The sequence below is a fragment of the Hevea brasiliensis genome, chromosome 13 (assembly GCF_030052815.1).
Source record: "Hevea brasiliensis isolate MT/VB/25A 57/8 chromosome 13, ASM3005281v1, whole genome shotgun sequence".
NCBI lineage: Eukaryota > Viridiplantae > Streptophyta > Magnoliopsida > Malpighiales > Euphorbiaceae > Hevea > Hevea brasiliensis.
This window is the reverse complement of record NC_079505.1, coordinates 83,451,306-83,464,701: the sequence shown is the minus strand read 5'-3', so window position 1 is coordinate 83,464,701 and position 13,396 is coordinate 83,451,306. Positions and strand designations below refer to the sequence as shown.

General features: G+C 35.0%; 2 protein-coding genes across 2 annotated transcripts; both read right to left on the bottom strand.

Annotated features, from left to right (window-relative positions):
- Window positions 1-350: 350 nt before the first annotated feature.
- LOC110640883 (MA3 DOMAIN-CONTAINING TRANSLATION REGULATORY FACTOR 1) lies at window positions 351-6,340 on the bottom strand. The gene is made up of 4 exons (XM_058132573.1): window positions 6,031-6,340; window positions 5,291-5,567; window positions 2,808-2,902; window positions 351-2,519 (listed from the first exon to the last, which is right to left on the bottom strand). The coding sequence occupies exons 2-4, from the start codon at window positions 5,529-5,531 to the stop codon at window positions 702-704; spliced, it is 2,154 nt and encodes a 717-aa protein (XP_057988556.1). The 5' UTR covers window positions 5,532-5,567; window positions 6,031-6,340; the 3' UTR covers window positions 351-701.
- A 3,187-nt stretch (window positions 6,341-9,527) lies between these two features.
- Window positions 9,528-12,943, bottom strand: LOC110640896 (pentatricopeptide repeat-containing protein At5g50280, chloroplastic). The gene is made up of 2 exons (XM_021792439.2): window positions 11,955-12,943; window positions 9,528-11,202 (listed from the first exon to the last, which is right to left on the bottom strand). Exons 1-2 carry the CDS (start codon window positions 12,773-12,775, stop codon window positions 9,876-9,878), a joined length of 2,148 nt encoding a protein of 715 aa, XP_021648131.2. The 5' UTR covers window positions 12,776-12,943; the 3' UTR covers window positions 9,528-9,875.
- Window positions 12,944-13,396: the final 453 nt, after the last annotated feature.

Here is a 13,396-nt window from a genome sequence, read left to right as displayed (position 1 = left end):
ATTTTGTCAATAAGCCCAAATTTTGGGATGGGATTCTATTTGTGAAAATTCACTTGCTGCTAAATTTGGACGTTTATCCAAAAAGAACTAAGGTAGGCATCGGCCATCGAGGTATCTCATACTGTAAAAAGGATGAAGAGCTCAAATTGCGATTATTCTTTTAAAGTAAAATTCCAAATTGTGAAGCCACTTGCCTTGTATAATGAAGTTTTTTTTGGTTTTTTTTCAAAATAACATACATGCTAGAACAGCAAGCGTATTGCGATTTCTAATGCACTAGCTAATAAATTGGGAGAAAAAAAGAATAAATGCCTATTGCAGCAAAATACTGCGACTAGAGAAGGGGATAATGAGAGAAGCAAAATGAAAATAAAAGATAAAACCAATAATACTTATAGGGGGGAAGGAAACTATCATCATCCTAAACATCATATTGCATGTGATAATAGCATCATGACCCATCCCCCTCTTCAACATACATATCCTCCTAAAGCTATGTCAATAGTAATAACAACGAACCAACTTTATACATTGGTTGGGATCACAAGGATCTCCATCAGATGACCACTGAAACATCAGAAGGAATTCAAACATCCCATATCTATCTATCCATCTCTGAAGCATAGAGACGATTAAACAGTGCAAAGAGGTACTGAGCAATAACAGACATGAGAGAAACTAGCAGAAGATATATGCTCATCTCAAGTAGCTGCAGCTGGGGTTGAGGATGCATCTGCAACATATGACCCAAAAGAAGCTTGGAGCCAACCCTTCTTACAGGCATACTCCGCGTAAAAACTGAATTTCTCCTTTGCATTTGGAATGTCGAGAGCCAGATCATCAAGCCCATCCTTTATGCGGGTGAAGCCTTTGGTCATCTGATTGATAGTAATCAGCCCTTCATTGAAACACTCCTGCAGCAGATCAAGCATCCTATCATTCTTCTTCTCCATAGCCATAACCAATGCCTTCTTCACCACCTCATGGTTAAAGAAGGGCATCCCAAGATCACGGATGCATTGGCAAGCCTCACTAACAACACCCCCACTTTCATACTCCTCTAATAGCTTCAATATCTTGTCCTTTGCATCCTCCACAGCCCAACCAGTCCCACCCCCCCAGCATCTCAGGATCCTCTCCCCTGCATGACGTGCAGCAATAAGTGATCGAGCCATATACACGGTCTCACCCCCACTGCAATTTGGTGGCAATTTGCTGCTGATCTCCTCTAGATTCAATGGAGCCAAGACATCATCAATTACAGCCCTAGCCAGAAAGAGTGCAAGCTCATTTGAAGCATCCAAAATGTCAAGTGCTGTATCTTCTGCAGATTCCAGAAGCATGACAAAGCCATTAACTATATCTTCAGTTGAAAAAATCTCAATGTGAAGAGCTGAAAGCAAAACAGATGCCATTTCTTTCTCCCTGTTTTTCCTGTCCATAGCTAGGGTGATGAGTTTTTTCAGGAAAATGGGGTTAAACTCGGGCATGCCAAGATCTTCAAGACTTCGGATTAGTTCAGGAATGTCATCTGAGAGAAAATACTCATGAATTATTGTCACAACCTCCCCCTTATATTGTCTCAACCTTTTGTCTTCAGCTAGTACCTGTCTATCTTCACTAGAGGACTTCAAGAATGAAGCATCTAGCCATCCCTCAGATATAGCCTTTGGAACAAGGGCTTGAAACAAGGTTTTTGCAGATGGAATGTCAAGAGCAAGGTCATCAAGGCTCTCTGTGAGCCGAGCAAAACCCTTCACCATTTGACTGGAACTTATCAAGCCTTCCTCAGAAGCCTCCTTTAACAGCTTTAACATAAGCTGTTCAGCAGTCCGAATCTCCATGGCAAGAATTAAAGCCCTCTTGACAACCTCATGATGAAAAAATGAAACCCCCAATTCCCTTATACACCTACATGCCTCAAAAGCATCCCCATTCTCCACATATTCCCTCAACAAATCAGCAATCTTTTTCTTTACTTCCTCAACAGTGATGTGTGTGCTACCACCCCACCTCCTCTCCACAAGTTCTGCATGGTGCGGAGCTGAGAGATAGCGCTTCTCAGCAGTTTTGAGAACCTGAAATCCCTTTGAGGACTCTGGAATGGTCTTCTTTGCCCTAGTGACGAAAGCTGGAGGAAGGATATCATCTACCACAGCACGGGCTATGAATAAAGCAAGGATGTCAACAGCATCTAATATGTCTACTGCAAGATCATCAGCAGACTCAAGAAGTATGACAAATCCATCCCTAATTTGGGATGGGCTGATTACATCAGCATATAATGCAGATAGCAGAACAGAAGCCATTTCCTTCTCCTTATCATGCCTGTCCATGGCCATGGAAACAAGCCGCTTGATAAAATAAGGATGATATTTCCTTGAGCCAAGTTCTCTAAGATCAGATGCTGCCACTTCCACATCACCAGTACTAAAGTATTCCTCTATTATGGAAACAACAGCCTTCTTGTACTCATCTAAAGGGTCTGAGATAGTTGCCCCAACAAGCTGGTATGGCTCCTGTTCAAAAGAAAGTAGAAGAGAGCAATAGATAATTTGATGTCAAATAATATCCAAAAGTGTTTACAAGTGAAGCAAAAAGGCAGAGAGGGAGTGACCAAGAGGGTGGCCATTTTGGACAAGACATGAACACAGCATGAAATTAGTGGGTTCTGGTAATGTTTTTTCATGTTTGTCATTATTGTGTCAACCCAATTGTCACAAAAATTATGGGGTCATCTTGATACACTAATCATCCATAAAACCAAGAACATGAAGGGCAAGTTAGATTGCAAAAGAAAAAATTACCTCTCCACTGTCATAGTTAGGATCATTCCGATCAATATGTGATTCACCATCAGTATCAAGCAGTTTTCCCCATGTGCCCTTACCACCACCACCATCTACCACCATTAATTGAAGAAGAAAAAAATTAATGAGCATGTAACTAATTGTAAGTTCAATTTCAAATGCATTTCTACAAATACAACTTCAAATATACCCAGCACGGAGAACAAATCGATTCAGCACATCAATCACCGATATGCAATGAGCAACTGGAAGAAACAGAAAAGAATTTACCAACCAGGCAAGGTTGCAAAACCATAAATGCAGATCGCTTTCAATAACTTCATGCAGCCTGAATATATATTCTTGCATTTATTTATTTCAAAAAATGTCATTTTTCCCCATTTGTTATCTGTTAGTATTTAGTAACAGTACTTTTTTTTTTTTCCGTTAGCAAAGGAAATCAGTCATTTCAATTCAATGCCCAAAAATGGACATTGTAACCATCATAAATAAGTTAGTCAGTCATTGAGCATCTAAGTGATAGCATCTGAAAAAAAAAAGGGCAATTAAATTCCTGCAAAGTTCTCACACCACTAAAACAAATCCTATTAGATATTCTAAATAGATATAGATGATTATTACAAGAAATGCAATAAGCAAAGACTTGCTCAAGAGCTTGTAATGTTCATGATCATTGACTTTTCCATTGTCTTCTCTTGTCTTTCTTTTTTTAATTAAATTGATTACGATCAATAAAGACGTTGTAGGGATGATATTTGAGTTATCAGAAATTGAAAGAACAAAAGAATAACCAGTAGAATCACATGCAGAATGTGAAAAATATAGCAATACTGTTTTCATGATTAAAATGAACTTGAAAGATAACAAATATCACAAAAACCACAATTCATCATCAGAGGGAGAAGCCCATATGAATAAAAAAAAATTAATCATGCAAACACTATAACGAAGGACTTACACCAATTAAGAGATTCCAGAATTTTTTTTTTCCACTTCATTTCAAATAATTAGCCAAGAGTAATGAATAAAATATAGCATAAAAGAATTATGTTAAAAGGGGAAGGTGGAGAAATGCACAAAACAAGCATCACCAAATCAATCTCCACAGAAAATCATGATCTACCAGTTATAGGCCTGATTCAAAGCTGGTATAAACATATCTTCATAACATTCAAACATCATAGGGATTTCAGAGAAAGTTGTTCTTAATTCACTTCAAAGGGAAACATTAAAGAACACACAAACAGCCAGGACAACCTGATATTGGCACACATCCAAATATGAGACTTGTGCTGCTAGTGTTTGTTAGGGTGAAGATTTTGTTCCTTCATTATGATAAGAAGTAGCTGATGCAAGAAAACATATATTATTAAAAGAAGAATGATCCTAACTTCCTTCATTGGCCACACTTGCCAGGTACTCATTTAACTATAATGGATATTTATGAGTGCCCTACAGTAAAGCATAGTATAATACATCAAATTGATGGCAAAAACGAGCATCAGGCCATTTTTCAGTCATCCAAATGCCAAATGAAAGCCAAACTGTTCCCATCCATGGAAAGAATGCAATAGTGATTAGCCTTTCCAATTCATTTTAAAAATTTAAATTGTAAATACAATCAAATTATCAATGCGAACAGTCAATCAACTATTTATGGTCTGAATTCATATATAGATAAAACTAAAACATGCAGAAATCGTGAAATACCCAGGTAACCGGCTATATGAAGATCATAATGTAAATTAAAGGCCGCTAATTCAGCACCACACTGATGAAACTATGGGCAAACAAGACACTTGACTGTCGGCTTCATATTATGGACAACATGATATCTAAAAAATATATGGCCATATGGAAAATAAAAGTATGTCAATTTAATCATAAGTTGGGAATAGTATCCCCCATAACATATATAGAAGCTTCCTGGATTACAAACACAAGACGTTATCACTGATATTATAATGTATGCAAAGATAAAATATCTTCTCATATGGTTATAGAAGGAACTTTATGGCAACATATAAATAGCTAAATCATAATTAGGAATAAAATTAATAAATACCATACTCATCACTAAACATTATCCATAAAGTTCTTACAGAAAAGCCTAAATTTAACGTACTTAGACCTATATTGAATTTATTATAAGAACATAATAAAACATTCTAGTGAATAATTTACCATATTCTCAAACAACTAGGCCATCAAGCTAGGAGACTTTCCAGCCACCAAAATTTCATATTTATCATACTATAAAGCACTTCTACTGTTTTTGATCTCCTATCCTACTTCTTTTGGAAGGTCAAAAGCTATTTGGGCAATTTTTTAACCAATACATTTTTCATACATTTCACACGTGCATTAAGAAAATTTAATGCCTAGGATGTTGCCAATTAATAAAGCACAAAATAATAAAGTTCGTATATATAAATGCAAAAGAAAATGTTGATATCTGAACATGATCCAGATACACTCACCCTTCTTCACACGCACAAACTTGCCCGAGTGCGACCTTCGCACATGCCTCACTGCAATCCCAGCAGTTGGTGCCTTGCCAGCAGCAGGAACTTTTAACTGATGCTCAGAAAGCAACATTGATGGGGATTTTGGGGAGGGTGACAAACTCTTTGGGGATGATGACAAATTTTCCACATTTAGACTTGCTATTTTCAACATTTCCCTCTGCTCATCCGTCAGAAATCCCTCCCTAGACGCCATTTACACTTTGCCAACTCTCGAATCACTAAATCCAAACTATAAAAAGAAAAATAAATTAAATTTTGAGAATCATCTGGTCATTCGAAAGTCTACATAATTAATTAGAAAAAGTAAAATAGTGCCAGCACGAACATTAAGTATAAGTTTAATTCAACTAAAATGAAAAGCAAGACCAAGTCAATTAGAGCTCCAAGTATAAGCAGAACTAATGAATTGTTGACCTTTGATGACGATAACAGTAAACTGTAAGCTATCTGTAAAAGATGAGAACTTAAAACAGTAACTATAGTTTCCAAAAAAATCCCATTTTCCAAGTATAAAATTCACTCTCTGGTAATAAATTGTTCAGATAAAATTACTTGGTTTTATAAAATATCAAACAATGTAAAAAAAGCTAAGATTCAAAAGTTTATTTCCCTTTCTTTTCCCTCCTATTCCGAGCAATCAAACAAACCACCACTAAAAGAAACATAATACGCAAGACAAAGAGAGAGCGAACCTGCACACTTGAGGATGGTTCAATCCAAATATCCGAATCCGACACTTCTGTGCTTGGCCCGGATCTCGAGCCAAGGCAATAGAAGCAATCGGATCTCCCAAAACGGGGCGCCCGATCCGAACTAAAATGATGGGAGGAAGGGAAGAAGTATATAGAATTGAATCTGAAAACCTAGATCAAAAGGAGCTCCGGGTTCGTGGATCCCGTATTCAGATATTGTTTTATGGGTCTGTGAGTGAGCGAGTGTCCCTATCTCTTAAGGAGGAATAAAGGACAAGAAAGAAAGGGAGAGAAATGGATGAGAACGAAAAGTAGAGAGGGAGAACTATTTATAGGGAGGCTACGGCTACTGGTACACGTCAAGGAGTTTTTCGGTTATATCTCGCTTTGGTGTCCACGTGGCACGTGCAGTACCGGCTATTGCCTGTCATTTGCTTCCATCCGGTTTAGGGTTTTTGGTTCTTTTACCGGATGATTTGAATTACCAAAATATCCTTTCTTCCCCTAATTTTTGCTGACCAATTGCTTGGCGAGAAGATCGACACTATAATTGGCAAGGAAATATCATCATGTTTTGGAGAGTAAATCCATTTTTTAATTTTTCTGCAATAAATCAGATTTAAAAAAAAAAAAATTGGCATTTCTAAAAGTGAAATCATACAGCCTTCGCCCCTTTTTAGTTATTCAACTGGGGATATGTTCTGCCCTGATTCGTTTGGGTGGGATTTGGATAAAGGTTTAATGATCTAATTTAATATTTTTAATATATAAAGTATTATATTTTTATTTATAATAATGTGAGTTTTATTTTTTTATAATTTAAAAAAGAATTATTTTTTTACTTTTTTTTTTGAAAGAATAAAATTCATTTAACATTAAGTTGGTAATGTGAAGAGTACATATAAAAATTGAGTCATGGAATTACATCTAAAAGAGACATTGTACAGCATATTAGAGGCAATTCCATGAGCAGCCATATCACATGACCTTTTGACAAAAGAAAAAATAACAGAGGAGAAACGGCGTATTAATATTTTGACATCATTAACAATACCATGAATTTTTAAGGGATAAGGACCTCCATGAAGGGCTTGAATGACAGTATCTGAATCTCCTTCAAAAATAATATTGTTGAAGCCATTTGATTTAACTAATATAATAGCTTCTCTACATGCTAATTCTTCTAACACCGAAGAAGAATAGATCCCTCTAACAATTTTGGCTTTCCAACCAAGAATTTCACCTTTTTTTTTTATGTATTAAATACACTTATTTTTAATATATTTAGTATAGGGAATGTCATCTATTAATCAAAAGTATTGCTTAACCATCTGATTTGGCCCAATTCAAAAGAGTTTGGGCTTGAAATTTGTCTTGTGGTGAACTATTAATTTAACCTTTAATATGGATCAGACTCCAGCCGAAAGATGAAAATCCAAACTTCGCGGCGGTTGGCCTCGTTCCAATGTCGGCAGAGGAGTCCACACCGAAAGCTGCTCCAGATCAGCGATCGTGGTCTATCTTAAAGCCCGACTTGACCTTACCTTATTTGACCTTGACATTCAGGTTGAGTCCAACAAATCAATATAACATTCGAATTCCTTTTTTTTTTCTTTTTTTTTGAAGAGATAAAAGTTGCATTAGCCATTAAGCCCTTCGGCTTTAAATAAGCAGAGTTACGAATTTAACGAGGCCCTGTAGCCTTAGAAGAGATTATAGTTATAACCAAAAAGCTTAGAACGCAGACCTACAAATAATATAGAGAAGGCCCACCATCAGAATCCAGTCCCTTTTTCAGAGAACTCTAGAGCATGACATGTTCTTGTTTACTGCTTTTTGAACTTCTTGTATTTTTTTTTTTTTTGTGAGTTTGAATTTTTGGGATTTTCTATGTGGTTAAAAAAATTGTTAGTATAGTTTGTTTTTATTTATTTTTCCTATTGATTCTTAATTTTTTATTAATCAAATTCACTTTGTTTTTTTTTATTGATTGTGATTTCTGGATAAATGTGTTGTTTTTGTGCCTTATTCTAAGTGATTAATCAAGAACAGTGATAATTCTAATAAGGCTAAAATTTGCAGCGCATAATAAAGTCCATGGTAACGATATTTAATTTGAGGTCCAGAGATAATATGGTAAAGAATAAAGCGCTAGTAAAGAAAAAATGAAGTTTATATATATATATATATATATATATATATATATATATATATATATATATATATATAATCTTCACCTTCTTTGCTGAATTAGGAGGCATGGTGTACCCACAATTGCTTTTCGCAAGCTGTTGGAGAAAGAGACCTGCAAATAGTTGAATTTAAGTCAGGAAGAAGCAAAATTGAAGGCAAAAGCCTCAAGCTCTAGGGATCATTTGCTTCCTTAGTAGTCCTAAACTCGCAATGCGTGAATGCATCCTTATCAACAGATAACGCCTTTCAGAGAAATCGCAAGGAAATTATTAGAATAAGGGAAAATTATTATTTAATTTTTGTATTATAAAAAAATCTAATTATTTAGTTTTATATTTTAAAAAATATACTCTTTCATATGTTCATATATTTTGTTTTCGTTAATCTATTTAATTATTTGATCAAATTTGTTATTAGTTAAAGAATTTAAATGCAAATTAAACTATAATTATTTTTATTTTAATAAAATTAATTAATTAATTAATTCTTATATTTTAAAAAATACACTAATTAGTCTTATAATTTGGTTTGATTAATTCTTTAGTCTCTTTTTTTTTTTTTTTATATATATCAATACAAACCCAATCATTTCTTCCTTATCTCTCTCTTAAACTCCATTATTTATCTCTTACTATCTCCCGACTCATATTTCTCTTTTATTCCCTCTCTTCCTCTCTCTATTTTTCATCTTTTAACAGAAATTGATATAATCTATTTGTAAAATTTTAAGTAATTCATTTAGATTATACGGTAATTAAGTGATAAAGAAAATTATTTCCTAATAAAGGAAAGAGTAAAAATAATGTCCAAGAAATTAAATGAAAATATTTTAATAATTTTAAAAAATTATAAATTTAAATTTATTTTTTACACAATAAATTTTCATTTTCATTTAAAAATATATTTTTAAAAATATTATTTTCTCAAAATATAAGAGAAACTAATTAATTTCACTAAAAGAAATATATTAAATAATAATATTTTTTAAAATATAAAAATAAATTAATTTTTTAATAAAAAATAAATAATTTAACTAAAATAAAATATAAAAATTAAATAATATATTTATCAAAATATAAATATTAAATAATAAATTTTTATAAAATATAAAAATTAAATAATAATTTTTCCAATAAATAACGAGCAGTCCTATCTCAGCCTTCCACTTTCCTTCCACTTTTTCCCCGCGTCGATGTTCTGCTGGAAATTTCTGAAATTACACTAGATAATCTACAGAGGCAGAAACACACGGGAAGCGAAGGGGTTGTCCTTGATGCATTAACTAAAGTTTTTTCAACACAGTATATGTGCGTTAGAAAGCTATGACGCATCCGCCATGAAGAATTTAGATTAATGACTTCCTGCAGCACCTGGAGACTTGGAAACATCCACCACCATTTCCAAATATTCTTGTACTGTTTCATACAGGACGAAAAAACTGGCTAAGTTACTCGTAAGAATGTTAATGTGGTTAGCTGGAAAAGCCATCATCTTTTTGGCACCACCCCTATATACAAATTAAAGATCACACCTCCGGAGGACAGGTTGTCAAGTGAAGAGCAAAAGATACATTATGCCTGAAGAAGGCCACATAGGTGAACAGACGTTTCTTACATTATAAAGCTCAAAACAGGCACAATCATCGTCCATCTCTATCGTGATTCATGATCAGCATTATGCATTCTTGGGATCATTCTTGGATCCCTTTTCTTGTGCTTCCAGAACTCATCTTTCTTTCCTTTCTTCTTAACTTTCAACAAACCCATCCGGCTATTAATTATACCAAGTATGGCACTCCGGTCCCTCCTGTTCTTTACCTTAGCTTTTACCTCCAGTAATGCCCTAAGCTTTTGATAAGACTTGGCATCTGGCACTTGCCCACTTTTCACCATCTTCTTGTGATAGAAGAACGCCCTCCTGAAATCTCGAACACGGATAAATGCATATATCATGGTCAAGTAAGTAACAGAATCAGGTTTTAAATCGAGAGCTGCCATTTCTTTCAATAGCTGTGGCAACTTTGAGTGTTGCCCTCCCCGACCATATGCGTTCATCAGCATATTGTATGTTATCACTGTTGGCTGCAAGCCAAACTTCCCAAATTCAGATATCACATCTCTTGCTTCCACATAGTGACCTTGTTTAGCAAACCCATCAAGAAGAATGTTGAATGTGACCCTTGTCCCTTCAACTTTTTCTCTTATCATCAATTTCCAAATTTTCATTAGCATTTGGGCGTCACCAGCACGTCTAAATGCATCCAGCAGAGCAGTGTAGGTTTCTACAGAGGGTTTGACTCCTTCTCTTTGCATATGCTCAAATGCAATGTAGGCTTTTTCATGCCAACCACTAACTGAATAAGCATGGATAAGAGCTGTATAAGAATGTGAAGTAGGTTTTATACCAACTTTCTTCATTTTCAAGAATGCATCCGCAGCCATATCACTCATTTTCTTCTGCCTCCCATATGCGCTTATTAAGCATGTATATGATCTGGCATCAGGCTGTAATCCTGCATCCTGCATTTCTAGCAGCAATTTCTCAACTATCTCAGGCTGCATTCTTCTGCTGTAGGCATCCATAAGAATGTTAAAGGTAGCAGATGTTGGCTTAAGGCCTTTACCTTTCATCTCAGTAAAGAGACCCTCAACTTCTTCAATTTGGTTGGATTTATTAAAAGCATCCATTAATGTGTTATATACAATAACATTTGAAGAAATCCCTTTCCTTGCCATTTCTACTTGGATAATTAGGGCTTCATTCTTCAGTCCCTCATCACAGAATGATTTTATCAAAGCACCCAGAACTTCTGGACTCCATTTGACTCCCTTCCTATTCATTCTCTCAAAAAACTCCCAAGCCTCTTTTGCACTACGGGCCATTTTCCTCATCACTGTAATCATTATAGAACATGTCACGTGATCTGGAGATATGCCATTTGCTTCCATGGTCTCATACACCTTACATGCATCATCATACCTGATATATGTCAGTAGACATCAATTATGAGCTGAGATCCCATTAGGAAACAGATCAAAATTATCTATGCCGTTTGTGTAAACTAAACTAGATGCAGAATCATGCTGCCAACGGATAAGCTTGGATAGCAATAAGATTCGAGAACAATAAGCTGCACAAAATAAATGAATCCAAACTAATTCATGGAGGTATCTGGGAAAGAAAGACAATTGCCAGTCTATTGATCAATTATATAAACTTTTCATAAGGAAAACCAAGACTTAAAAAAATTGATCAAATTGACCGCCGATACACAAGGCAGCTTATCTTTGTTTTAGTGTTATAAGATACTTGTTAAAAAACCACACAATTTAATATCCATATACACCACATCAAATTTGCTCTCAGCAATTTAAAGTGATAAACTAAAATGCTGCTAAAAGGAAATAACTCCATTTGTGTTCTACAAGAGGCATAGCGATGACTAAGAAGATGCTTGCTTATATACTAAAAAGATCATATTTTCCATAACACCAAACAAACAATGAAAAAAATATACAATTTTTGGACGCATGAATGCTTGCTAGTAGTCTTCATCTTTAGAAACAGACACAAGGCATCCTAGAATATGCATTTGAAATCACTAAATCAAGAAAGAATAGTAAGCTCATTACTTAGCCAGAGAAATTATAGATCAAACTTTTGGTGTGTTCTTTGTAAGATGAACTGTACAACCATTGGAAAGAGCTCACTGATAGCAAAGAATCTTATACCTTTCGCAACAGAGAAGGCCAGAAATAGCAGCATTGTAAACATGAACATCTCCAAACTCCTTATTCTGAGGCAAGTTCCTGAACAGAATCATCAATTTATCACCCATCCCAGCCCTTCCCAATATTGGAAACAAAACAGTACAAGCACGAGGAGTGACGAGAGATGGCTCCTGCAATCGCATCCACTCAAAGAAATATAAGCAGCAAGTCATCATACCCTCATCGCCCATCAATCCCAACACCTCTAGACACTCTGTTGCACTAATCCTCCCCTCAAAAGCACTCAATTGCTCTCCCAACGTAGAATTCTCAGGTAAGTCCCTGGCAACTTGGATTATTTCCCGCACAATTCCCTCAGGCAATGGAATCGAATCCGAACTTGCAGAACCAATATGTCGGTTTTCATTTTTGGTAAAAACATCTTCAATATCAGGTTCAGCATCGGATTGGAAGTCCGTCGAGAGGCGCCACAGAGTGCGGCGGTTTTTCTGGAGGGAGAATTTGCCTTCGTGGGTCGGATCTTGGGTTGAAGTGCGGGATTTGAAGAATCTGATGATTGGGTCTGTGAGGTTCTCGTCCTCTTCCTCTTGTTTCTCTATCTCTTGCTCCCGTTGATCAATTCGTGCATTTTCTAGGAGAGGGAGGAAAATGGAAGGAGAAGATTGAGAAGAGGAATTGGGTTGAGCAGCAAATAGAGAAAATGAAGGCCTCGAAAGCTTAGAACAAACAGAAAGCTGAGGTTTTGAAAGAATTGGATTTTGGGAGGAACTGTGCAACAATGGTAGAGTGGAAGGGCAGATTTGGTGACTGAGAGCAGCCATAGTATCTGGATTGGATACTCCGCTTCATTTCCCTCGTTTTCCTATCAGCGCTTATTGCTCGCTCAAGGTTATTCCCATGATGCGTTAACCCTTAAAACGACGACGTTATCTCTATTTTCTAGCAATGCATTGCTGCTTTTTCCCAAGGATAAATTACTGTGTAGTATTTATTATTTTGTTTTTATATTTTACAAATTATATTATTACGCCCATAAGGTTTGATTTTATCAATCAAAATTATATTGAAGATTGTGATTAAAAAGTATAAATATTTTTAAGAAAACATTTTAAAATTTTAAAAAATAATTTAATCGTTTTGAATTTTTTATTATTAACATATTGTTTATTTTTCAAAACGTACTTCAAATAATCATTTTGTTTATTTTTCCACATATTTCACAGTCAAACAAATCAAATGAAAAATAAAATCTTATTAGAATTTCACCAATATGGTAAACCAACGAGTTAAAGATGTCAATTTAACGTCCGAACTTTATTAACAGATCCTTTAATATGAAATTTCATATTAATGAATATTAAGCCAACTAATTTAATTAAGTCAGATTAATCAAATTTAATAATTTTTTTTTTTACAAAATTCCAGTAGTATAACTAATTCCA